The 26,192-nt window shown below is 41.4% G+C and overlaps 2 protein-coding genes across 7 annotated transcripts in view; both read right to left on the reverse strand.

The window, feature by feature from the left end:
* The window catches only part of FBXL20 (F-box and leucine rich repeat protein 20), a 62,961-nt gene extending 57,281 nt beyond the window's left edge, over positions 1-5,680 (reverse strand). The window contains exon 1 of one of the 4 annotated variants that reach the window (XM_081108800.1): positions 4,211-5,680. In XM_081108800.1, coding sequence (XP_080964926.1) covers positions 4,211-4,258 — 48 coding nt within the window. In that variant the 5' untranslated portion in view covers positions 4,259-5,680. Of the gene's footprint in view, positions 1-3,400; positions 3,726-4,210 lie in introns of those variants that run through there. The other 3 variants (XM_081108801.1, XM_081108802.1, XM_081108803.1) reach the window with 3 other exon arrangements.
* MED1 (mediator complex subunit 1) overlaps positions 5,561-26,192 on the reverse strand; it is a gene marked incomplete at its 3' end in the record, with an annotated part of 28,969 nt that continues 8,337 nt past the window's right edge. The window contains exons 4-18 of one of the 3 annotated variants that reach the window (XM_081108798.1): positions 24,456-24,510; positions 24,215-24,347; positions 23,497-23,525; positions 21,567-21,638; positions 19,874-19,948; positions 19,178-19,251; positions 18,531-18,620; positions 17,681-17,792; positions 17,055-17,179; positions 16,681-16,799; positions 15,410-15,611; positions 13,484-13,579; positions 13,260-13,365; positions 11,740-11,880; positions 5,561-6,562 (exon numbers count right to left, since the gene is read on the reverse strand). In XM_081108798.1, coding sequence (XP_080964924.1) covers positions 6,532-6,562; positions 11,740-11,880; positions 13,260-13,365; positions 13,484-13,579; positions 15,410-15,611; positions 16,681-16,799; positions 17,055-17,179; positions 17,681-17,792; positions 18,531-18,620; positions 19,178-19,251; positions 19,874-19,948; positions 21,567-21,638; positions 23,497-23,525; positions 24,215-24,347; positions 24,456-24,510 — 1,460 coding nt within the window. Of the gene's footprint in view, positions 6,563-8,444; positions 11,881-13,259; positions 13,366-13,483; positions 13,580-15,409; positions 15,612-16,680; positions 16,800-17,054; positions 17,180-17,680; positions 17,793-18,530; positions 18,621-19,177; positions 19,252-19,873; positions 19,949-21,566; positions 21,639-23,496; positions 23,526-24,214; positions 24,348-24,455; positions 24,511-26,192 lie in introns of those variants that run through there. The other 2 variants (XM_081108799.1, XM_081108797.1) reach the window with 2 other exon arrangements.

Below are 26,192 nucleotides of genomic sequence, written 5' to 3' on the forward strand. Positions count from 1 at the left end.
TATGGGCTTTTATGCTATTATGCTAAAACACGGAGCAGAATGATAGAGTGGAGTCAAAAAATGCAGACTGAGCCGAAACCGGTTTGGCTCAGTGGATAGAGCGTCGGCCTGTGGACTGAAAGGTCCCAGGTTCGATTTTGGTCAAGGGCATGTACCTGGGTTGCGGGCACATCCTCAGTAGAAGATGTGCAGGAGGCAGCTGATCGATGTTTCTCTCTCATCGATGTTTCTAACTATCTCTCTCCCTTCCTCTCTGTAAAAAATCAATAAAATATTTTTTTTTAAAAAAAAAAAAAAGAAAGAAAAAAAAATGCAGATTGGAATCTTGGCTCTCCTACTTACTGGCTGTGCAACTTGAACACTTTTCAGGGCCCAGTTTTCCTCAACTGTAAAATGGAATTGTGAGAATCAGAAGTAACTGAGGTAAAACACCTAGCTCAGTGCCAGGATATGTAGGAGGATGAAATAACTATTATTAAATTTGAAATTATCAAATTTGCTAAAAAACAAAGTTTACTATAAGTAATAAAATAAGTATTTGAATGATGAATTTCAATTAAGAGATTAAAACAATTGGGCACACATTATGTTAATGTTTAAGAATTATTATCATATCGATTTAGTGCCAAAGGGATAGAGCTTCTATCCAACAACCATCTACTTTGGCTATTGACTTATGGGGTGCTACATATGTGGCTAACAGGTTGTGCTCTCTCTTGATTTTAACGTAAAATTTTTTCCTATACCTCTATCCCTGAGTGTGAGATTTTAAGTTTGTGGCCTTCTGGTACAAGATCCTAAAGCATAATACACAGGCTATCCTTATAAAAAGATGTTAATGAATCAACTATAAAAAGATAAGCTTTGGCTATCTTCTCTCTGCCAGGAAAAAAGAATGTGGCCAAGAAAAAAGCAACAATTTTTCACTTTTTATAATAGCCATAACTAATTTAAAATTAGTTATTTTTTTGCTATAAAATTCTCCAGCACTCACAAAAATTCTCAGGTGTCTGTTTACAATCATAAAATTATCAGTCCTTTAAAAAGCATCTTTAAAAAAGTATTCTGAATATTGAGAATTAAAAATAATTTGATGTAAATGTTTTAAATATGAAAAGCCTGCTTTATCTTATCTGTATCTTCTATCCATTGAAAGTGAATATTTAAAATGTTTTCAATGAATTAGCAATGTATATTACTTCATAAAAGATCAAATATTTTGTTTTACTATTTATAAATTAGGAGAGTAAATAAATGATTTTAAGAAATACCCAGATTAAAAAAGAAAGAATGAAACCCAGTAACACACACCAATTCCAGCCCTTTTCATTTGTATTCTAGCATGGAACACTTGGCGTAATAAAAGAGTGGCTTTTGGTTTACAAACACTTTAATCATGAACACTGTACAAGGAGGGCTTCTCCCCCCCACCCCCTTATTCTTTTTATCTTCTCAAAAACGTTTAGAGCCCTGGCCGGTTTGGCTCAGTGGATAGAGCATCAGCCTGTGGACTGAAGGGTCCCAAGTTCAATTTCGGTCAGGGGTGCGGGAGGCAGCTCATCAGTGATTCTCTCTCATCATTGATGTTTCTATCTCTCTTTCCCTTTCTCTTCATCTCTGAAATCAATAAAAATATATTTTAAAAAAACGTTTAGAAAGCTGTAACTGCCAGTTACATATGCATCAAGGTAAATAGACATGCTTAATAAAGCAGTAAATTTTCTTATTACTTTAGTACCATGACTACAGGTAAACTACGAATTAAAATATAAATTATAAAAAAATGCAATTTTAAAGCACATACTACAAAAGAACTCTTTCCAACAGTTACTCACACAACCTACAAGTGAACAGCAAAATAAATAATACAGAGCTGGCTGCAATGGCAAAAGGCTATTCCCTACTCAAATCGTCAGTATTTGAGGGCTTTCAAGATTCCTGGTTAAGTGCCAAATGTCTGTTCAGTAGTTTTAATGACAGTCCCAACTTTTACAGCAGTACTGAGTATGAAAACACCAAAAACTAAGTTTATTGGGTCTCTCTACATGAGGGCGACATAAAGTAAAAACCAAACCATAGCCACTACAGTGCTTTCTTTCTTCCTGTGCTTGAGGAGTTCAACAGTAAAGCACTAAAGAGACCAATTCCTTAAAATTTTCTCCACTCCTCGCTTGCACCATTGCAGTCCTCAATGTATACCTCCCCCAAACACTTCCTACCTTGACATTTGTGGATAAATTAAAAAAAAAACAAAAAAAAACATTTCCCCCATAACCGTAGAAAGAAATCAAGGAACAGACTAAACTTAAGACCTTCGGGTAGCAATTTCACCCTCGGCACCTAGTTGGCAAGGTTTCCCCAACGTTTGTCTCACCGTCTTACAATTTCATCCTGCAAATGGAAATGAAGAAAAACACCCCGTGCGATGTACACTGAGCCGGGAGTGATCCCAGGTCAGCCTGACGCCCTGCCAGCAAAGGCCAGGTAACGACTTCTCCTCCGGTTGTAGCCGTCTCTCTCTCTCAGCCCCTGGACAGACCGCCGGGTCAATGCGACCGCAACTCCTTTACGAGACTCCGAGGCTTGTAAATTACAAGGGACAAGACTCCCTTCCCAAAGGAGCCCCTTCCCCGCGCGGCGACGGCCTCCTCCCTCCAGACGCCTTTCGGCCGTTTCCTTATTTCCTCGCCCATTTCTCCATCTCCTGGCTACACACCCCTCTGGCCGGAGAAGTTCCCGGAGACGGACAGCCTGGGAGGGGTCCCCCCAGGCCTTCGCCCCCATCTCAACCCCTGTGCGGTGCACACACACATCGAAGAGTTAGTTCCCAGAAACAATGAGCGACCGGAGCACAGACCGACCGGGACCGAAGAGGAAGTTCCAGAACAATGCCCCGGCCCCGCGCCGCACCAGAGCCCGCGCCGCCTCCCTCGCCCCCGCCGACCGCCCCCACGGCCTCCACAGCTCCGACAAACGGCCCCCCGGCCCACAATCGGGGACCCCCCTCGCCCCGCGAACAAGGAGGCAGAAAGAAAAGCGAGCTCCGGTCGGTCGGAGCTGGGATGCTTTTTCTCCCGGCGGAGGGAGGCCAGCCAAGGGTTGTGTAAAGAACTGAAAGCCGAGGGGTGCGGGGGGGAGGGGAATTAGGGCGCCAGAGCTAATCCCCCGCCCCCCCGAGGCCCGCGAGTGCAAGAGGCGGGAGGCGGCCGGCTCGGAGGACTCGGGGGGCCGGGCTGCACTAGGCGTTCGGGCCGCGAGGATGGGGAAGAGTCTGGTAGCGCCAGCGGCCGGCGGGTGACGGCGCCGCGCAAAGGGAGGAGGCTCCGTGCGGAGCGAATCTGGGGGGCCCGGGAGGAGGAATCGCCTTCCTCACGCCGCCCTAGCCCCCCCGAGTTCACACCTCAAACCTGCTCTTGGTCACTCCGTTCACGTCCCTCCTCATGAGGCCGGCGGGTGCGGCCGGGGCCCGGCGCTGCGGCGAGCGGAGTGCAAAGGCGAGGGGCCCCGGGCAGGCCCGGGAGGTCCGGGGCTGGGAGGAGGCGGCGGAGCGGCGGGCGGGGGCCGTCCGCGGGGAGAAAAGACCCTCGACTCCGGCTGGGCCTCCTCCACCTCCCGCGGCGCCGGCGGCGGCGGCGACTTCTCGTCGCTTAGCTCTTCGCTCTCCTCAGCCTCAACTTCAACCCAAAACAAAAACACTCTCCACCTGCCAGCAACGCCGCTCCTCATTGGGCAGCGCCGCCCGGGCCCCGGAGCAGCGTGGGGAGGGGGGAGGAGGAGCGCTCGGCGGCGCGGGACCACCCCTCCCCCACTCCCGGCGCAGCCCGCAGCGGTCGGCCCGGGAGCCGCCGGGGCGCGGGGCGGCGCACGCCCGCTCTCGCCTCCCAGGCCGGCCGGCCCCCCGCGAGCGGGAGGGGCAGGGAAGTGTCTGGGTGTCGGTGTGTCGTTCTGTCTGGGAGGGGCTGGGAGGGGGTGCGAGTGCGCGCGTGCTCACGGATCCGGGAGAGCGAGGAAAGCAGGACAACTGCCTGCAGCACCGGAGCCCCCCGTCCCCCTCCCCTCCGCGGGCATGGAGCACGCCTAACCCACCCAGCACTTGAGCTTTCTGTCTGGTTCCTCCCCCGCCCCCTACGTCTGGTCGCTTCTCCCCCAATAGCCTGTGTTGCCACACACGTCCTTCCCGGCCACCCAGCTCCCTTCCCCTATCACTCACTGTCGCCTTGAACCCAAAGTGCAGCAGGCGGTCCCTGCTCGGAGCCATTTTCCTCTTTCTGGTTGTCGCTAGATTGGGACAGTGCTGTTGTTGCTGCCGCCGCCGCCGTAGCTACCGCTGCCGCCGCCTCCCCCGCCCCCGTGGATTGCATTACCGGGTGTTGCAGGGAAGCCTGGAGGGCCGCTGCGGGGCGTGGGTCGCCCTGTGCATGGATCAGAAGGGCAGGGGGATCATTGTGCTGCCCACTGCTCGGGGATATGCAGCGAGGCCGCACCTCGCACCTTGGGGTCGGGGGGTTCCGTGCTGGAGCGGGGTGACTATTCCTTTAGCTGGGGGAGGGGTGCACTTTGGTGGAAGTGGGGGCTGGCGAGGCGAAAGGGCCTTTGGCTTCCCCCTCCTCTCCGCCGCGACCGCCGCTGGCGCCCAATGGGCTCACTGCCTGCCCGTCCTCCAATCAGGGCTCTGGTTGGTGAGAACCTGATCCTGACGCCACTTTGGCGGGAGAAACAAGCGTGTCTGGCGAGTCTGGCCGAGTAGGCGGGGGCGCTTACAGAAAGGAAACTGACATATATCTGACTCCTTAGGTTGTGTCATCGCGTTATTATGCTTTAGCAACTCCAGTCCTCAAGGTTTGGAAATTGATGATCGAATTTACATGAATTAAGAGTTTACCCTTAAAACAACGACAAACCACAGAATCATGTCCCAAAGATAAATTAGAAGCTATCAAATTTCAGCAGGAATGAGTTTGTCTTCATACCCCGTTTAATTCGCAGTTTTAGTGACCAACTTGTTATGAATCTCATTACGAGCTGACGAACAAATAGTGCTGAAGAGTTGTAAAAAAATTGGTATGTTTTAGCTGTAAGGCTTATTACCAAACTCTTCAAGCACTTGTATTTTCATTATCCTAGAAAGGGCTTCCTAAGCAAGAAACCTCGGCTTCAGAAACTCATTCTTAGGCCCACAAACCCAGATCTGTTATGCTCTCTCCCCTCACAGGTACTTTTAATGTTATTGCTTCACTTCAGCCAAAAACAAAACAAAAGAAAAATACAGCCTTTTAGTTATGGCTCACCTAAGCACAGTTTTCTCCTAGCAAAAACTGATTAATTTTGTAACTAAGGCCTGCAGAAAATAGTAAAACTGGCTCGAGCAGATATATCAAATGAAAATTTCACTGGTCTGTTTCCGTTTCAATTATCTTTTCCAATTAACCTATTTCAAGTTACACTACTGGAGGAAGACTTTTACTTTTTGATAAAATTTTAATTGACCAAACTTTTAAAAAGATGAATACATGAACATTCAAAGGTTAAAAACTTATTACACATAGGCATATTACTTTTTATCAAAGAAATTTATTTGCATGTAAATAATCAGGTTCTTTTGTAATGTTTTGGGGGGAAAATCCCAGATTTTTATCTTTCAAAAAAATGAAAAACCCCAAAGTATTTACAGAACAGCCATATACACAGAAAATCAAATCAAAGATTTTAGAAAAGACCCTCCCCAGCTGCTCCTGATGTACATTTTTAAAACTCAAAATTTAAAGCCCAGCTTTTACAGCTGAACCTGTTTCCCAACCTAGTTTCTGAGATGTTAAGCACTTCCTATCCCTCAAAAAACTAACTTAAGGGTAGAAATAAAGGAGGAAGAGGGTTGAAAAGAAGGGGGGTGGGGGGGGGGTAAGACAATGAGATTGCCCAGGGATTGTGGATAATGAGTTTCTTATACTGGCATCTGCTTTAAGTAACTTGATTGAATACTGTATGACTCACAGGCTCCCTGAAAGATTTTGTTTCTGTTTTCTGAGAATTCATGATATTGCTGCACTAAATTTTTAGACGTAGGCCTTAAGAAAAATCTTTCAAAGAGCTACCAACCTCAAGCCTGGTTTTGGCAATTATATCCTGCTTCATCCATCCACCCCCGATACTTATTTTAAAACATACCGATTTTGAACCTGAAATCTTCATGTACATCAGAGCAGGTTTTAACCAAGAACCCCTAACATGAAGCTAAAGACAGAAGAGAAATCAAGTCAAAGAATACATTAAGACACCAGCAGCAGAAAACAGGTAGAAGTTGACTTCATGTCCTTGCCGTCTTTTGAAACAGGAGAATGAGTACACCTAGACAGGAGGGAGGTGTCCCAGGCTTGGATTATTCTGCCTCTTCTCCTCCACCCTGTGGAGAAATGCAGTGCTCCCTGGTTCTCAGGCAGGGTGAAGCAGTTTAGCCCCGGCTCCCTGTTAAGCAAGTTCAGATGCTGGGTCAGTGTGTGGGGTGTGCCCATCGACAATTCAGGGGCTTATCCTTCATCCAGATCCTAACTCGGGATCCTTTGATCTGGGATGAAGACAGAAAGAGAGAAAAAGCTTCCCAGTTTACTCATTTTGGTATTTGTTGGCTCTGCTTGGGGGAGCTGAGCCCCTGATACTATGCAGTACATTCCCCATAAGATCTTCCCCACCCAGAACAAAAATACCATATAACTTTTTTGTTTTCCTGCAGAAACCAATGGGACAGGATTCAAAACTAGGTGAGAAACTTGTGAGAAATCCAACCTGGTTGTATGTCTGAGAGGCTGCTACTGTATCAGCATCACAAGATAAAGCACTCTGGTATCACCTTGCCCATGTCCTCCTTAGTGTCACCCAAGACATTTGACTGATACGGTAACGGATAACTTTTCTTGCTCCACTTTGCAATGTTTCGTTTCCTACTTCTTATTACCTTGGGACACAAAAGTGGCAGAGTTGTTGAGAGCTGATGACCAGAAAAGGGAGAACACTAGAGGAAATCAGAGACAGTCAGGAAAGAAGCCAAAGCTGATTTTCCAACTCTATGCTAACTCCAACCTGCAGAAAGAGCTGAATATAGAAATCTTCTTCAATATCTGATGAAGTCACTCCATTTATCACACACATACATAAATAAATCACCTGGCTTTTCTTTTTTTAATCCAGAAGAGTTGTGCTGGGGACCATGCCCCGTCCTGCTGATACAGGTCCTGAATGGAATCATCAGGAATGGCACAGTGCAGGTGTCAAAAATCAAATAAGGCCGCAGAATTTTGAGAGGACCCTCCAAATACTGAGAACTTGTGTTGCACTCAAATGGTCTCCTGGATTTTTATATTTATGAGAAGGGCTTCTTATTGATGTCCCCCAGAATCCAGACTCAGACCTATTCCTCCAGAAAGGTCCAATTGTGTTGCTACACAGTAGCAAGGGTTTATCTTCATGCCCACCTAGCGTTCCAGGCTCCCTTACTTCAAGTGAGCTTGAAATTGTTTTAAGTGAACTATGGCTGCACATTTTTTTACTGTTTTATCTAAGGGAGCACGAGTGATTCAAGTCTGGACTCCTTGTGAGAAAGGAGCCCAGCTCTCAGGAATGGCATCTGTTCTCCTACAAACAAAATGCTGGGGTGTAGACTTTTGGCACATTGTGGAAATAGGAGAACTATTAATTCTGCAATGGTTTTCATGCCACTGGGTCAGGGAAGCTGTCCCACATTAAACCTTACTGCATCTGAAAACATGTTTACAACCCAAAAAGCCAGCCCAGCTTTTTTTGTAAAGGAGAGACTATAAATCAATACATCCACAGGGAGGTAACTAATATTCCTATGATGCCTGAATCCCAAGAAAAACCTCCTAAAACAAAAAATACCATTTTGGTTTTTCTCAACTTCAAAGATGGGCTCTAATTTGCTTGGGCTTCATGCTACAGTACCAGCAAAGCTACAAGCTCCCTACAACCAAATAAGCCTTGCTCTTCTCTACCTCCTATCATTTTGAACCCTGAACCTCATAGAATTAGAAAGGAATACTGTATAAAAACAGATAAAGGGTTAAAATATTACAAATAAATAGCTAAAATTACCTTCCCTCCCCCCAAAATACTCCTAAGAAACAGACACAAAACATTACTTAAGTGTCCAAAGTAACCATAGTCCTTCATTTGCCCATGTCTCTAATGGACAACTACCCAAAGGTGAACACCTTCATGCAAATGCATCAAGGGATGTATTGCTTTTTCACTTTCTGCCCAGCCCTTCACATACATGCACTAAAATTGGGTTTAAAACATGGCCTAAAAATGGAAAAAGGGAGAAAAAATATATATGAATATTTCCCACAAAACTTTTCCGCCCTTCCCTTTCCCTATGCCCCACCCACCCGCTCCCTTTTATAAGCAAGTATTTTAACTTTTTTTTTCTGGCAAAGGAACAGTGATTTTTAATAATCAACCCCATGGTCTCTTTTAGTAGGGTCTGGCTATGCTTTTCTAAATTCACCCAGCTCAGTATCAAGGACATTTCATTTAACATTCTTAAACACCACCTGTCCGACTCACCCCGATGGTGGTTTGCCTATAAACTTTCATTAGTTTCGCTCTGGCCATATTTTTTGTCTTAAAAAGTAAGGTTCCTAATTGCCAATAAGGGCCACATCCATAAGGTCATCATCTTCCTCCCCAATCATAAAGTCAGGGCTGAGCCTTGAGGGCCTATCGGTGGATAAGATTGTGTTGCTTGTCATCGACAAGGACTGGTCTGAAGAGATGGGTGATTTAGACCAACTCTCTGGCTTGATGCCATGAGATTTTTTCTTGTCTCGCTCTTTGTCCCGATCCCGGTCCCGGTCTTTGTCTTTTACTTTCTTCTTTTCTTTTTTGTGCTTCTTATGCTTCTCTGTGCTGTACTCTGGAAGTGGTCGGATACCATCATCTGAGCAGGGACTGTTCTGATAAGATTTCTCTGCTATGGAGGAACCTGACTCACTTTCACTATCCAGATTTTGAGGGGTATATGCTGGTGATTTACTATGGCTGGGAGAGCCACGCTCATGCTTTGGAGTGGAACCACTGATGAGTGGAGAGCCATAATTTTTGGAAGAGGCCATCTGAGGCCTGAGCCCTTCTCCACTACTTTCCCCAGGTTTCTGCAAAGTCACTTTGGCTTTAATGCTAGGGGACCCCCCATCATGCTTGCTGATGATAATTTTTGCCACACCTGTGCTCCCCACATTTTTTGACTCTGAAGCCTTCTTAGATGAATCCACTGAGCCCCCCGAGGTGGAAACCTTTGATTTATCTTTATCACTTTTCTCACGCTTGCCCTGAAACTCTCCTCCTGACATGTTATGTTTGGAGGACATAGGATGGCTAGAATTTGTGCTCACCCCCACCTGGCCATCCATTGGGTCTTCACCTCCAGGGCCACTGGTGACAACCCCATGCTTCAGTTTATCTATGACAGCTGTTAAGGACGGCTTCTTATTTCTGCTGGGAGATTTCCCTTTGGAACTCCCATGCTGGTTCTGAGAGGATGACATGGAAGAGCCACTTGAGGAAAAGGAAGAAGAAGATGCTGTACAAGAATTAGATGATGGGGGAGTTTTCAAAGAGCCTGAGGATCCTAACCCTGAAGACGACTTCATGCCAGTGCTTGACCCAGTTCCAGACATATGAGAACCACTAGAACCTGAACTGATAGGGGACTTGGCTTTAGAGGATGGGGGAGTCCCAGGAACAGACTTCATTGGAGAGGCAAGCTTATCAGAGCCTCCCGGTGGCCTTGAATGAGAAGGGGATATGTTTGGTTTACTTAAAGAAGGATTCATAAGTGATGATGGCTTCCCTTGAAGTTTCATCTTGGTGCCACTAGAGCCACTGCTCAGCCCATGCTTGGTAATGGGAGAGGAGCCTGGCTTCCCACCAGACTGGGATGAATTTTTGGACTGGCTAGACCCAGAAGACCCTTGACTAGAATATATACTGCTGCTTAACTTGGAACTTGAACCTTCTGATTTACTGCTTTTCATCTTGCCTGAGTTGGAAGCAGATGAGGAAGAGGAGGAAGAATGGCTATGGTGGCTTTTACTGCCTGAGGAAGACACAGAACCACTGCTGGTATACTGACTGTGAGAAGAGGGCTTGCCCACCATCACGGTTCCCTTAGGAATCTGAATAGTGATTTTGGGAATGGGTGGTGTGGCAACACCTGGGGGAGTCTGAGATCTTCCTGAACTGCCTGGAGATTTGGATCCACCTGTACTGGTAGGTGGGGTGAAAGGTCGGTTAGAACTGTGAGACGGAGACTTTCCCTCAGTGTCTGCCTTCTTCCGCTTTGGAGGCTTATCTTTGCTTTTGCCATCATTGGAAGGGGTCCGACTGCGCTTTCCTGGTTTGCTATCTAACCCTGGCCCTGTCAGACTATTGCTGGCGCCATTGCCTTCCTTTACTCTCTTTTGAGTCTTGTCTTTCCCTAAGTCTCCAGTGGTCAATAAAGGACTCTGGCTACCACTGTGATGCTCCATAAGATCTGCAGAACCCAAAGCCTTACCAGCCACTGCTATAATACTGAAATCAACTGTGTCAGCTTGGCTATTGCCTTTAAACTTAGTCTCCCCATTATCACCTCCGAGCATTGGTACCCCCAAAGTATTTAGTGCCTGAGATGTAAATCCTTTGAAATCATCGTTATCTCCACTTTGGCTGCTTTCATCAAAGTATTCTTCTCCAAAACCACTTTGGCTCTGGCTATTCAACAAATCAGGATTGAAATCTACTCCATCAGGAAAAAAATGATTGGTAGGAGAGTCACTACTGGGGCTTCCAGCAGCATCTGCAATAAGGTCAGCTGGATCAGTGTATGGATTTTCATTATTATTGGCTTGAAAGACATCAGGGTCAAAGAGGGCACTCTGAGAATGCCCAGAGCTTGAAGAATCTCGAACAGGGGTGCCAATGGGTGGGCAATCGTCACTAGTGCTGGGAAGCTTAGAGGCTTCTTCTGCAATGTCTGAAAGGATATCAGTTACATCGGGGCCAATGCTGTCTGAACTGGATAATCGGACCATCCTTTGAATACTGGGTTGGGGGTGAGGTACTGGTTGTGGGTAAGTTGTTGGGGGAGTACTACACTGGCTTGGAGCTGGAGTGATGTGTGGTGTATCCAGCGTGTCAGCTGTCATATTGACATCAAAGATAGGGTTCTGAGAGTCAACATCCATTGAAAATAGCTCCCTCTGAAAGTCATCTTCAGTCTGGTGCTTGGGTTTTTCAGGTAGTAATCTTGATGACTTCTTCTTCTTTGTCTTGTTGCTTCCCGAACACATTTCCATCCGGGGTGAGCCGGAAGAGGAGTTCTGCCTTTCTAAAGGGCTGCATCCATAAAGGGTTGAAAAATCCTGGGCAGGATTATCTTTAAGAAGGTTCATGAGCATCGGGTGATTCTTGGTGTTGCCGGCCATCGAAGAGACAGGTGGCGGCGTGTGATGAGGAGGGGTCGGACTCGAGCCAATGGTAGACCCCCCGTTCCCTGTGATTTGCAACAAACTGGTAAGAATTGGGTTCTGAGACACCTTGCTGAAGTCCTCCCCATGGCCCACCGACTCATGCCGATCTTTGATGCTCATGCTCATATTAAACAAGGTGGTAATGGGACCCCCCGGAAAGGTGTTGGTTGGTGTAGTGGTACCACTCATTGGGTTGTTGCCTGTGGTCATGCCATACCCTGGGCTGCTAGCCGGGGGCAGGTTCTTTTTCACCATGTCTTCAACTGTCTCTGCAATGAGGGACAGTGCTGGGGTGTCGGCCTGAATGGTTTCAGCCTTCCTCCGAATAGCCCTCATCGTCACAGGGATGGACATACATCTGTAAGATAAGACGGAAAAAGACAAAATTAACATTGCACTAGCTGCTGAATAAAGGGGCTTTAATTTTTCCTGAGACTTGGATATGTCCTCAGAGGTTTGCAGTAATGCAATTTTCAGGTAAGGAAATAACCCCAAAGGCGGGAACAGTTCTGTGAAATGCCAGAGCTTTGGGTAAATTAAAGAGAATCTGGGCCAGTAGGCAATCGTCAATCTCTTTTGAAGCATCACCAAAAACAAACTAACTATAAACAAGAATCCAAAGAATTAGATATTATAATGAACTAAAATAAAACTGCTACTTAACTCAGTAACAAAATGCCTTCCTTCTAGAGCCTGACATATGATTAATGGGATACATGATTTATCTTAATCAACCACTAGAAAAATCTCTTGACCCATCTAAGTGCTTATAAGTACCGCGCACTAACCGATTGCGCCACTGGAACTCCCCATCTAAGTTCTAAACCAGTGATGGCGAACCTATGACACGCGTGTCAGAGGTGTCACGCGAACTCATTTTTTTTGGTTGATTTTTCTGTTAAATGGCATTTAAATATATAAAATAAATCTCAAAAATATAAGTCTTTGTTTTACTATGGTTGCAACTATCAAAAAAATTTCTATATGTGACAGGGCACCAGAGTTAAGTTAGGGTTTTTCAAAATGCTGACACGCCGAGCTCAAAAAGTTCGCCATCACTGTTCTAAACCTTAATGGCTTAGACCACCCCAAAACAATACTGTAAGAAGTGCTACTACTGGTATGAAGTCTTGTTTATTTTAAAGCAAAGCACTTTCTATCTTTTAAACTTATATTAATAAACCTATGTTTGAAAACATTTGCTCTAGAACATGTAGCAACCATTCTTAAAGGTCCAACTAATAACAATTTAGGCTTTTGAAGATCATATGGTTTCTGTCTAACTACCCTGCCATCTTAGCTGCAAAACCACCATAGACAATATGTAAATAAACAGACATGGCTCTGTTCCAATAAAATTTATTTACAAAATGGTAATTAAACAATGTTTCTGGAAAGCTAACTGGCTTAAGTATCTTCCCACTCACTGTCACTGACATGTTACAAAGAGGTAAGTAAAAAAAGACCTACATCTTATTTCAGCTCTCTTCCTCCTACAAGAACCCTAATGCCAGGTTGAAGTTACCTACCTTACACCCTTTTACTCTCATGATATTTTGAATGATATTTTAAAAACCAAAGCTCATATTGCTTTAGAATTGAAAGCAGAGAAGAGTGAATTCAAAGCAGTGACTAAATGTTTTCCTTCTAAACTTCCAATTCACTCTAATACTGAAAAAGACACACACATCACTATACGCCTCTTACTGGGACTCTGATGGAAAGGGCCAGTGCTACCTTTGAACAACTTTGGCAATGAAGTCATCAGTGCAGATGAGTGCATCTGACAGCCCCTTGTAGAGTTTACAGCTCACATGTGTTGAGTCCTGCACATCCATTACCACTGAAAGACAAAATATATAAGAAGTATTTGAGTTAGATTCAGCTTCTGAGTTTTCAAAAAGAGATGAAGGAACCAAACTGCTGCTCTGAGAGAGATGGCAGCCACCCATACAACTCACCACACACCAGGGAGTCATTCACAGGGTGTTGAAAAGATACACTGAAGCGGGACTCTGAGAGGGGACACACTTCAAACTGAAGGAGCCCAGGAGAATCTAAAAGGCAAAGAAAACATCATAAAATAATAAGTATAAGACTCGAGACAAGGAAATAATCCCTAAGTGTAAAGAATGAATTTTTTTCTTTCCTTGGAAACTAAATCCCACACCTACTATACCATTCACAGGGAATAAAAGGAATCTGCCAGTTTATGTTATAAATACTCTGAAACAAAGAACTAAATTTCAATTTTCTAAAATGAAGGCATTCGCCCTAGCTGGTTTGGCTCAGTGGGTAGAGTGTCAGCCTATGGACTGAAGGGTCCCAGGTTCGATTCCGTCAAGGGCACATGCCTGGGTTGCGGGCTCGATCCCCAGTAGGGGACTTGCAGGGGAGGCAGCCAATCAATGATTCTCTCTCATCACTGATGTTTCTATCTCTCTCCCCCTCTCCCTCTCTGAAATCAATAAAAATACATTAAAAATAAAAATAAAAAAATAAAGGCATTTAATCCCTAAATTGTTAAAGACCTTGAAAGATATAAACACCCTGCCTTAAAAGTGAATTCTGAATATAAATGTGGCCAAGAGGAGTTTCTCATTCTGTTTGATAAGCAGACATCCAGAAACACTGCCATAAACCCTGCTTTCTATCAGTGTTTGCAGCTGTTAGCTGTGCAACCCATAATCTGGTGAGCAAGGACATAGGGTTACAATCTAAAATGTATATTTATACCAAATACACACATATCTGTCATCAGATGTTCTTAAGCTAAACATGCTGGCAGCCCAGAATCAAGGATCACATACTTGCTTGGCAGAAAGCATCTCTGAAGAACTAACTTCATAACTACCATAAAAAACTCATTTTTAGGTGCCCTGAAGCTCTTAGAAGAATTCTCCTAAGATTCAAATACATGAAATAGAAGGTCCATAGGCATACTTGCATATGCTCTCTAAAATTTCTCATTTCTAAAGCAATTCTTATTCCCATAAAAAGTATCTCCTGATTTACCTTCCATTTCTTCTTGCCTAGCATTTGCACTGATACATCTCTTTCACTAAAGTGTTTTACAACTAAGGTAAAAAGTAACTGTGGTTAACTAGAGCAGCTAAAATTCATATCAAAGCTTCTAAACCAGCCGTGGGCAAACTACGGCCCGCGGGCCGGATCCGGCCTGTTTGAAATGAATAAAACTAAAAAAAAAAAAAAAAAAAAAAGACTGTACCCTTTTATGTAATGATGTTTACTTTGAATTTATATTAGTTCACACAAACACTCCATCCATGCTTTTGTTCCGGCCCTCCGGTCCAGTTTAAGAACCCATTGTGGCCCTCGAGTCAAAAAGTTTGCCCACCCCTGTTCTAAACGCTGTTTGAAAAACACCAGCATTCCAGAATCCTGGGAGAAAAAGGCACAGGTTTCATCCTTTTGTAAACTATATGATTAAGTTCTCCAAAGAATGGAGGGAGGAAATATACTCGGGACTAAAAGAACTCTCTTAACAACCTAAAATTTAGATATCAAGAAGTCCTTTCACCTACAGCATCTCAAGTTCTACTTTATATTCAACTGCAGGGTTCAGGCCCTTAGTTAACCAATTATATCACTGTATGTAGAGAAAGACTAAGTCCATTGCAAACCCACAGTGGTTTCCATATGCTAATTTATAGATTGGTTCCATCAGATTATTTGTGGAGCTTCAACTAGATTCCCAACACCTCCCACTGAGGTTCTAATTCAGTTCTTCAGTTCATGTGGATATAGAAACCAAATATCTGTCTTTTTTAAAGTTCCATAGATAATATGATGGGCTACCAAATTAAAAACCACTGGAGTTATCAGTTTCCATTTATTAGTAAGGAAATCAAAAGGAAAGACAGTACCTTCTTTCAGAATAGTTCTTTTGACACAGCTTCCAATTAGGGTATTATAGGCCACTTGGTGTCTGATTAGATTTAGGATAAGAGGAACCCGGCCAGGGTGCTGAAAGGTGATTTTGCTAACAAGGGTTCCCTGTAGACTTCTGCCATCTGGAAGAGGAGCATCCTTGTTAAGGAAATAGCAGTGCTGCTGACCTGGAAGAGCCTAGGCAAAAAGAACAAAGGAAATGAATGCTATTTACTCACACATTATTCTCCAACCACAACTATCCTAAAAAACAACCTACACCTCAAAACTCAGTGAGTAATAGAACTCCATTGAATTCTTTGGTCAGCTGATGTTATAAATGCTAATTACCCATGTGGCTGAACAGACCCTTTTTTTGTAAATGTTCTGGTAGTGGTTTCCTAGCCTAGCTAACATGAAAATTACCTCAGAAATCTGTATAAAATCTGTATTTTTAATAAAATATTCTATATATAATTATAATGCAGCCAGAATTTGGGAACTACTACTTTAGTCTAGACTATCATCAAACATTCCAACAAATTCAAGTGAAAATGAGGTTTTGAAACTTCCCTTAATTTACTCACTCCAGCATTTTCCTTTTTTTAAAAAAAAATATTTTCATTGATTTTTAGAGAGGGAGGAAAGAGACGGAGCAAGAGAGAGAGAGGGAGGGAGGGAGGGAAGTAGGGGGAGAGAGGGAGAGGGAGAGAGAGAGAGAGACAGAGAGACAGAGAGACAGACAGAGAGACAGATAGACACACACAGACAGACATCAACTGGCTGCCTCCTACCAGGGCTCAAGCTACAACCCCGGCATGTGCCTTGACCGGGAATAGAACCGGCAACCTTTCAGAGCACGGGACAATGCCCAACCAACTGAACCACACCAGCCAGGGCATTCAAGCACTTTCTTCTCTGGATGTATCTGAATAAAGGACCTTTCCAGATTATAAGCTTATGGCACTTGAAAAATTAAACAATAAGAATATTTAACACCTACTCATATGCTTGTAAAAGTCCAAATACCATTAAGGAACTTTCATCTGAAATTTCAACAATGAAATGTATGTTGTTTCCTGACTTAGAAGCTTATGCTCTTTCTTCAGTATGTTCCAGAGATTTCTGTAATTTCCTGCCTGACTGAGGAAATAGGATATGATCCAGCAGTCCAATAGAATGTTACTTAACCTCAGTAATCCTATAAAGGAAGATTCTCATTTTGGGTCCAAACATAACCTACAACAGCCCACAGAGTCTTACTTACAGCATAAAATCGCATGTTGTGTTTCAAAGGTATGGGGTCAGGGTCCTTTGACAGCTCAAACTGAGTGATCAGTTCATAGAGGGGTATATAAGTTGGTGGAGTTTCAAACAATGGAATTCCTGGGGGAAGGGGGGAAAGGACCAATATAATGATCACAATAAGATCAAAACGTTGACAGCTCAGTTTTCCTTTCATGACTTCTACTTCATTTGTCCATTTATTCAAAAAGTACTTCAGTACCAAGTACCATAACATCTATACCCATCAATACTTTTTTGAGGCCTACAAGACCAAAAGAGGTCTAAGATAATCTGAATTTGAAGCTTGCTTTTTCATACTTATAACAAGTTTAGCTACTGATACTTAGAACTCACCTGTGCAATTCTGAAGTTTCTGAACAAATGCTCTAGATACTGGGATTGGCTGGGGAAATTTCAAGAAGAAACACGCAGGAAGATCAACACTATTGGCACTGGTGATTGAGGAAAAAGATGGGGTCCTTCAAATAAAAGAAGAGGTAGGGTTGGGTTTTGATTTGATATGAAAATGAAAAATCTAAACACCCATTCTTAGATATGTCTGCTTCATATAAACACATACTCACAAAGCCTATCAAAACTTTCTTCCCCCAATTCCGAAACATCCTATTTATTAACTCTAAAGTATTTAATCAAACATGTATACTGAGGCATGTTCTCTAGTTATCGCTCCAACGTAACTCCAAACCAACGTAAGTCCCATGAGAGAAAAAGGAGCAATTATTTAAAAAGAGGAATTAGCACAGTTCTCTTCTTTCTCTCTCAGGACAGAGAATGTGTTCCATGAGCAAACCTCAGAGGAACATTAAAATAAACATTAAAAAAAGAAATTAAATGGATAAAACAAAAAGCCAATCTCTGGAAAGTCAAGTGAGGGAAGAGCCAAGTGAAACTGGCTTAAAACTGGGCTTGATGGTAAAAAATGGACTTTGCTACCCTAGGATTAATTATAGTTAACTTACCATTTGTTATCAACTGGATGTGACCCCATAATTAATGGTGCAATTGGGAGTTTATACATAGCAGATGTTCCTTCAATTGTCACTGATGCATTCATGCCCAAAGATCGAGGAACTGGGAAGAGAAAAGAAAAAGGATATTTTTCAAAGTAACACAAATTATAAGGACCCTAACATTAAGAAAACAAAAAACAGGCTAACTTCTGCATGATTTGTCAGACCTATTTTGTTTTACAGATACTGTAATACCTATATAACTTAGAAATGCTAGAAGTTACCTTTCTAACTAACCAGAGTTTCTGTCAGTAAATAAAACAGAATACAGGAAATAATGCAGTCCAAGGAAAAAATTTTTAAGGCTCATTACTGATATTTGCTTATTTTCTCCAACTTCAGAATGTATTTAAATAGAATTATGATTATAGGGTAATCAATGATTGAAGTTATAAGGGGACCAAATACGGTATTAGGCCATTTCTCATTTTGTTTTAGTGTATTAAGTGCAAATAGAAAATAACATCCATTATTATAATTCCTAAGTAAGTTGGCCAATTTCTTCACCATTAAAGTAATGATTAAAGGGGATTATTTCAAGTCAGGGTGGTTTATATCTTTTAATTCATTCATTTACTTATTCACATATATATGTGTACATATTTATATATGGAGATATGTATGCATGTGTGTGTGTGTGTGTGTGTGTGTGTGTGACTGTATCAGTACCAAACTTTAACAGGGATGACAAACTTATTACAAGTAGCAAACCAGGAAGTACAAGCAAACCTAGGCATTCAAACTTAAAAAAATTTTTTTTAAACACTGATAAAAACCTTCAGTTGCTTTAAAGTCTTACCATTATTCTCATGCAAAATGATGGGAGATGTAGTCTTATCATCCAGCAGGTCAGAAGGAGAGGCATAGTACTTCAAATTCATTAAATGACCTATGAAAAAGAAAACTTATCACTACATCTTTACCAGGTAAATTACAAATAAAGAAAAACATCCCATTTGTATAAACCTATATACAGGAAATAATTTCACAGACATGAAGACTCATGCTCCAAAGCAGCTTATGAAATATGACAGAAGCATAAGTATTGATTCTAGTGGCAACAATTTACTTCACAATTAAAAATATAAAATGTAGGGAAGACAGGTGTTAATACCTTAGAAATGACTAATAATTTTCTCCCTCTGCTTATAAACCCAAGGTGACATTTAAAAATATATATATTTTTATTGATTTCAGCGAGGAAGGGAGAGGAGAGAGAGAGAAACATTAATGACAAAAGAGAATCATCAATCAGCTGCCTCGTGCATGCCCCCCACTGGGGGATCGAGCCGATAACCTGGGCATGTGCCCTGACCGGGAATAGAATCATGACCTCCCAGTTCATACCACTGAGCCATACCGGCCTGGTCTAAGGTGAAATTTTAAGTAATGACCTCTCAACGAAAATTAGACATTTTTCTAAATAAGCAAAATAGGATCACATACCCCCACTTCTTGGAGTGAGATAGCCAACACTTCCATGAAGAATCTTATCTAAGGGACCAGCGTTGGTTGCTTTCCTGCAAGACAAATTATCTATGTTTGTTTGTATTTAAAGCCTGAAGGTATCAGTACACATTGTGAAAATGAGTTCAGCTCTTAAAAGACATGTAATTAATGGCTCTGTCCTGTACTTGGGCATATAACAATTGTATTTCACCTTCAAAGTGAAAGGATTATTTCCAAGTATATAGCAATATATAATGTGGCAAAGAAAAATTACAACTAGACTATTATTTATTAGATGGGAGGCCAGGTTTGACAAGACTTCAGATAAAACCCAGGGAATACCAACCATCAACTTAGGGATACTGACAGTCAGAAAATGGAATACAGTCAACATTTGGGAAGTGAAAAGAAATGGACAAGATGGATAATATAGGTAAAATACAGATATATAGTAATATACATGTGTCATATAAATATATACAGGTGGGGCAAGAGTAGGTTTACAGTTTTGAGTACAAAAACAGAGTTTATTCTTGTATTATTTATTAATACTTGTATTATTTTCCATATGAACAACTGTAAACCTTCTTTTGCCCAACTCCATATAATAGAACCCTGGCAATGCCCAATATAAAAAAACTTTAAGAATGGGGTACTCAGAAGGGTCATACAGAATTGACACCTTAGTCTTACCAATACATGACTGCCATTTTAGATAGATCCTGTTCTAAGGATTGGAGAGCCAAGTACATTTTAGTCTTCAGTTTGCTAGAAAGTAGATGAAGAGAACAAGAGATAAATCATTAAAACACACACACACACACACACACACACACACACACACACATCAAAAAACCTTTAAAATGTTTTTCTTTTTTTAAATCCATAGTGAGGCTCAGCCAGCATGGCTCAGAGGTTGAGCATCGATCTATGAACCAGCAGGTCACGGTTCAATTCCCAGTCGGGGCACATGCCCAGGTTATGGGCTTAGCCCCCAACATAGGGTGTGCAGGAGGCAGCCGATCAATGATTTCCTCTCATCATTGGTGTTTCTATCTCTCTCTCTCCCTTCATCTCTGGAATCAGTAAGATATATTTTAAAAAATAATAAAAAAATAAAAATCTATAGTGATATTCCTAGTGCCAAAAGTTCAACTCAATGTATACACCCAAAAATCCACGCATTTGTGTTCTTTTTTTAATGGTGCTTTAAGTAAAACAGCCCAGCCTCTGCAAGTCCATCCATGTTGTTCCTTAGGCATTCTATCTTTGCTCAATTGTTGAAGGATGGTGGTTTAACTTATAGTTTTTGTATTTGTAACATGATAGATGCAATGTATTAGTGTATAGGCACGGTTTTCTAGAGAAGTCAGTATTTTAGTAACTGTATTTAGATTTTGATTAAAATGTGTTTCTAAACTTAAAAGCAAAAAAAAAATAATCCAGTGATCTATCAAAGCTAATTTTTATCTCTATTTAAAAGAGCCAAGCAGGTTAACAGAATCCCAAGTAGGATAAAAGTAAAAATGACAAGCCAGTTCTACAACAACTAATTTCTTTTAGCCCAGAAATCAGTATGTTGAAGACACCTCAAGGATTATAGTCTCTTTTAGCATAATGCATTAATGCAGATATTGTTAATTTAAAATAACTTAAAAACATAGAGTTGGGGGGGGAGGGCGGGGTAAGAGATCAACCAAAGGACTTGCATGCATGCATATAAGCATAACCAATGGACACAAGCCACTGGGGTGTAGGGGAAGCCGGGGGAATGTCAAGGGGGCAGGGGGGAAGGAGACATATGTAATACTCTTTGTAATACTTTAAGCAATAAAAAATAAAAATAAAAAATTAAATAAATAAATAAATAAAAATAAAAGAGCCAAGCAGGTTAACAGAATCCCAAGTAGGATAAAAGTAAAAATGACAAGCCAGTTCTACAACAACTAATTTCTTTTAGCCCAGAAATCAATATGTTGAAGACACCTCAAGGATTATAGTCTCTTTTAGCATAATGCATTTATGCAGATATTGTTAATTTAAAATAACTTAAAAACATAGAGTTGGGGGGGGGAGGTAAGAGATCAACCAAAGAACTTGCATGCATGCATATAAGTATAACCAATGGACACAAGACACTGGGGGTAGGCGAGGCCAGGGGAAGGTCAAGGGGAGAAAAAAAAAGGAGACATATGTAATACGCTTTATAATACTTTAAGCAATTAAAAAAAAAAAAACAGAGTTGGAAGGTGAGCTCTAGATTGCCAGTACTATTAGAAATCACAAATGAGATAGGGCAAAAGGCTTGGCAAACTTCTAAGCACAAAATAGTTTATAGATTTATATTGTTTTTTTTACAACAATAGCAAAAAATAAAAATACTCACTTGTCTCCTGGAAGGTTATAAAGATTAACAAGACCCTTAAGGTGCTTAGAAAATTCATCAAAATTTTTTTCCCTATAAGGAGTTAAGGGAAGAGGGGAGAGGGAGGAGAATAAAAGATATATTTACTACTCAATCTTAACAGCAAAGTGCCAAAAATCATGGCTATATAAAACTAATTTTCATAATTTGCTCTATTCTCTTTCCCCCCAGCCAGGTTTCTAGAATTAATCAAAAATAGCAAAAGAGCCCTAGCTGGTTTGGTTCAGTGGATAGAGTGTAGGCCTGTGGACTGAGGGGTCCTGGGTTCAATTCTGGTCAAGTGCATGTGTCCAGGTTGTGGGCTCAGTCGTCAGTAGGGGGCGGGCAGGAGGCAGCCGATCAATGATTCTCTCTCATAATTGATGTTTCTATCTCTCTCTCCCTCTCCCTTCCTCTCTGAAATGAATAAAAATATATTTTTAAAAACAATAGCAAAAGAAAATGAAAGGTTTTTCTTTTTCTGCCCATTTTTCTGGATGTGTTAATAAGCAGTATAAAAGATAGTTAAGCCCAGCCCTAACCGATTTGGGTCAGTGGATAGAGTGTCAGCCTGCGGACTGAAGGGTCCCAGGTTCGATTCCAGTCTAGTGCATGTACCTTGGTTGCAGGGGATGTTGCAGGCACATCCCCAGTAGGTGTGCAGGAGGCAGCTGATCAATGTTTCTCTCTCATTGATGTTTCTAACTCTCTATCCCTCTCCCTTCCTCTCTGTAATAAATAAATAAATAAATAAATAAATAAATAAATAAATAAATAAATAAATAAGATAGTTAAGCCCACCCTGTGTGGCTCAGTGGTTGAGCATTGACCCAGGAACCAAGAAGTCACCAGTTCGATTCCCAGTCAGGGCATATGCCTGGGTTGCAGGCGCAATCTCTGGTGGGGGGCATGCGGAGGCAGCCAATTCATTGGTGTTTCTATCTCCCTATCCCTCTCCATTCTTCTCTCTCTAAAAATCAATAAAAACATTTTTTTAAAAAGATAGTAAAAAAGAACTGATAATTTATATACTAATTTTCTCTTAAGTAATAAGCCATTTATTTATTTATTTCCTCACCTAAGGACATTTTCCCCATTGATTTTAAAGTGGAAAGGAGGGAGGGAGGAAGGGAGACAGAAAGAGAAACATCATGTGAGACACATCAATTGGTTGCCACCCTCATGCATGCAGACCGGGGCCTGGGATCAAACCTCCAACCCATGTACGTGTCCTTGATGGGGAATTGAACCAGTGATCCTTCAGTGCACAGGCTAACGCTCTAACCACTGACCCATACCAGCCAGAGCAAATGAGATTTTTAAATCACTTCCTTTTCCTTTTTTAAAAAAATATATTTTATTGATTTCAGAGAGGAAGGGAGAGGGAGAGAGAGATAGAAACATCAATTATGAGAGAGAATCATTGATTGGCTACCTCCTGCATGCCATCTACTAGGGATCAAGCCTGCAATCCGGGCATGTGCCCTTGACCAGAATCGAACCCAGGACCTTTCAGTCAGCAGACCAACACTCTATCCACTGAGCCAAACTGGCTAGGGCATACCTGGAGATATTTTTGATTGTTGCAACTCAAGAGCTACTACTGGCGACTAGTGGAGAGACACCACAGATGCTGTTAAACATCCTACAATGCACAGGGCAGCCCCCTACAGCAAAGAATTTTCCAATCCAAATTATTAACACTGCCAAAGCTGAAAAACCCTGGACTAGATTGAGTAGGATAAGAAATCAAGTTAAGTCAGTCCTGAAAGTGAACAAGTATAGGCTCTGAAAAATCTTGACCCAAGAAAATAAATTTGTTCCTCAGGAAGGTAACTTTTGACTGGCCTCAAAACCTAGCTATAAAGAACAGCATTGTCTGCCAATATCAGGGACTATGTCATTTGCTTACCTTAGCTGCTGTACAAGCTCTGGACAGCTCTGAAATTAAAGAAATTACGTTAAAATATTAAACTACTTTAAGATCTCTGAAGACACCAAGAATTTTTCTCTTATTAGCACACATGCCATTCAAACTTCTATAGAAGTTCCTTATTATTAAGATATCAAAAAACATCTTCTTCCTACTTGGTAAACCATGGGATTGGGAAGGGAAATTATATGAAATAGTTTATAAAAGAATCAACTTTCAGTAGCTTGTTTAAAACATCAGGACCTCTCTTTAATGCCGTCCTTGGAATCCATATCCAGTTGTCTGGTTACACGCATTTTAGACTCATCCCTTCTATAGGATTTTTCAGAGACATCAGCTATATACAAGATTATCTGTCCATCTTGATTATGTTAAGTTCTTTGAGGATAGAAACTTTATTAATTATCTCTGAAACCCCAGCACCTATTGTTCAATTGCGGCTCATGTTTGTGTATATGAAATGGAAAGGGTTCCTCTGGTGTTTCCACTTGTTAAAGCTTTTCGATGATGTTAGAGATGGACCCATGTTACTCTAAATCCCATTCTAAAGCTACTGATGTTGTAGCCTATCACATCACCTCTATAGTGGCTCATGAAAACACTAACCCAAGCTATTTCAAACCCCAACAATTTCATTTTAAAATTAATGTCCCTAAGTAAACCCCACAGATTCCAGTGAAATATCGACAACACATACCATAGGATTCTCCCCATGGTGAGCCACTTTTACATCACAAAGCTGTCCTGCAGGATCTAACTGCACTTCCACATAGAACATATCTGACGTGATGTAACATTCAGTGCCACTGGCACTGAGATGAGAGCCCAGTCTAGCAGGAACAAATCAAAACAAAAATTAATAGAAGACACATAAATAAAGCCACCCAAAGTCAACACTAAGTTAAACATTTCTGCCTACAGATAGTCTGTCTACTTACCCATTTTGTCTTGCTATGGACTCCAAACGATCAGTCATTGCGGGTAAAGATGTTACTATGAAAGGGTGAAAAAAAAGGAAATCACAAAGGATGCTCCAAATAACTTAAATTGTTTTCTTCAAAGACCATCCTTTCAAAGTGATAAACACATTCAATAGTTCGAATGCTTACAATTTGCACAAAGGTCATTGGTAAGGGTTAGCTATGGCCTATGCAGTAATAAAGGTAAAAAAAAATCTATTTGAGCCCTGGCCGGTATAGCCCAGTTGGTTGGAGCATCGTCCAGTACACCAAAAGGTGGCAGCTTCAATTCCAGGTCAGGCACATACCCAGATTGAGGGTTAGATCCCCGGTCAGGCGCATACGGGAGACAACCTATGAATGTTTATCAATGTTTCTCTCTCCCCCTTCTTCTCTTTAAAGTCAATTTTTAAAAATATATTTGAAAAAACTAATGGATCTTTCTCTTCTCCCTTCTTCATTACTCATTTGGGACAGTTACGTTTAATTTAAAGAAGATACAGTTATCTGCTAACGTTTGTATAAGGAAGATTAACATCAAAACCAACATAAAAACAGGCATTCTTCCTCTCAGGTGTGCATTTCCTAAACTCTTAGGGTCCCCACAATACTTGCAATCAGGGGAGCAATGGACAGCTAACCCCTTGAACCTGTCTCCAAGGCCCCTTTTCTCTGACTTTCCAGTGAGCCAAAGTAGCCCCGCCTGGGCTCATTTCGTTCCTATGACATTTCTAGAGAACAAAAGCAGCCCCACCTAGAGTCTCTCCTATTGCTTCTTCTATCCTAAGCCCTTCCTTGTTTCACTGTCCCCAGCTTTAATAAACCCACTCTTTGAAATAAAATATAAAATAAAATAATAAAATAAATAATAATAAAATAAAACAATATAAAAATACTCAAGTGTTTATAGCGGCATTATTTACAATAGCCAAAAGGTGGAAATAACCCATGTGTTCATTGATGGCTGAATAGATAAACAAAATGTGGTATACACATACATTAAAATATTATTCAGCTTTCATAAAAAGGGAATTCTGATAAATGCTACAAAATGGATGAACCTTGAAGACATTATATTAAGTGAAATAAACCAGTCACAGAAGGACAAATACTTTATGATTCTACTATTATGAAAAGTCAAATTCTTACAGACAGAAATTAGAATGGTAGTTGCCAGGAGCTGGGGAGAGGAGGAAATGAGAAGTTATTATTTAATGGGTACACAGTTTCAATTTGGGAAGATGATAAAGTTCTGGAGATGGATGGTGACGATGGATACACAAGAATGTGAATGTATCTAATGCCAATAAACTGTACGTTTAAAAATGGTCAAAATGATAAGTTTTATGTTATGAACATTTTACCACAATGAAAAAATAAACCAATATTCAGCTGAGTAAGTTTCATTTGTGGTGCATCAGAGGAAAATCTTTTTTTACTTTCATTTCTCCCAAAAAAACATAAGGTAATTTATTATAAGCATGAATAATCAAGCTCAAAATTTAAATTTTATATTTGCTTTCCTGAAAACATTGTCTATAAACACAGTAAAAATCTTTTAGCGTCAAAATGTCCATTTTCTTATTGAAAATTAATTAGAAGAAAACATGTAAAGGTGAAAAAAACAACAACTTTCCCCTGCTATCTATAGTTATGCTTCATCAATTATCTTTTGAGTCTCTACCAGCCTCTAAAATAGGATCAAAATAAATGTTT

Source organism: Myotis nattereri, assembly GCF_964212035.1.
Source record: "Myotis nattereri genome assembly, chromosome: 16".
Classification (NCBI taxonomy): domain Eukaryota; kingdom Metazoa; phylum Chordata; class Mammalia; order Chiroptera; family Vespertilionidae; genus Myotis; species Myotis nattereri.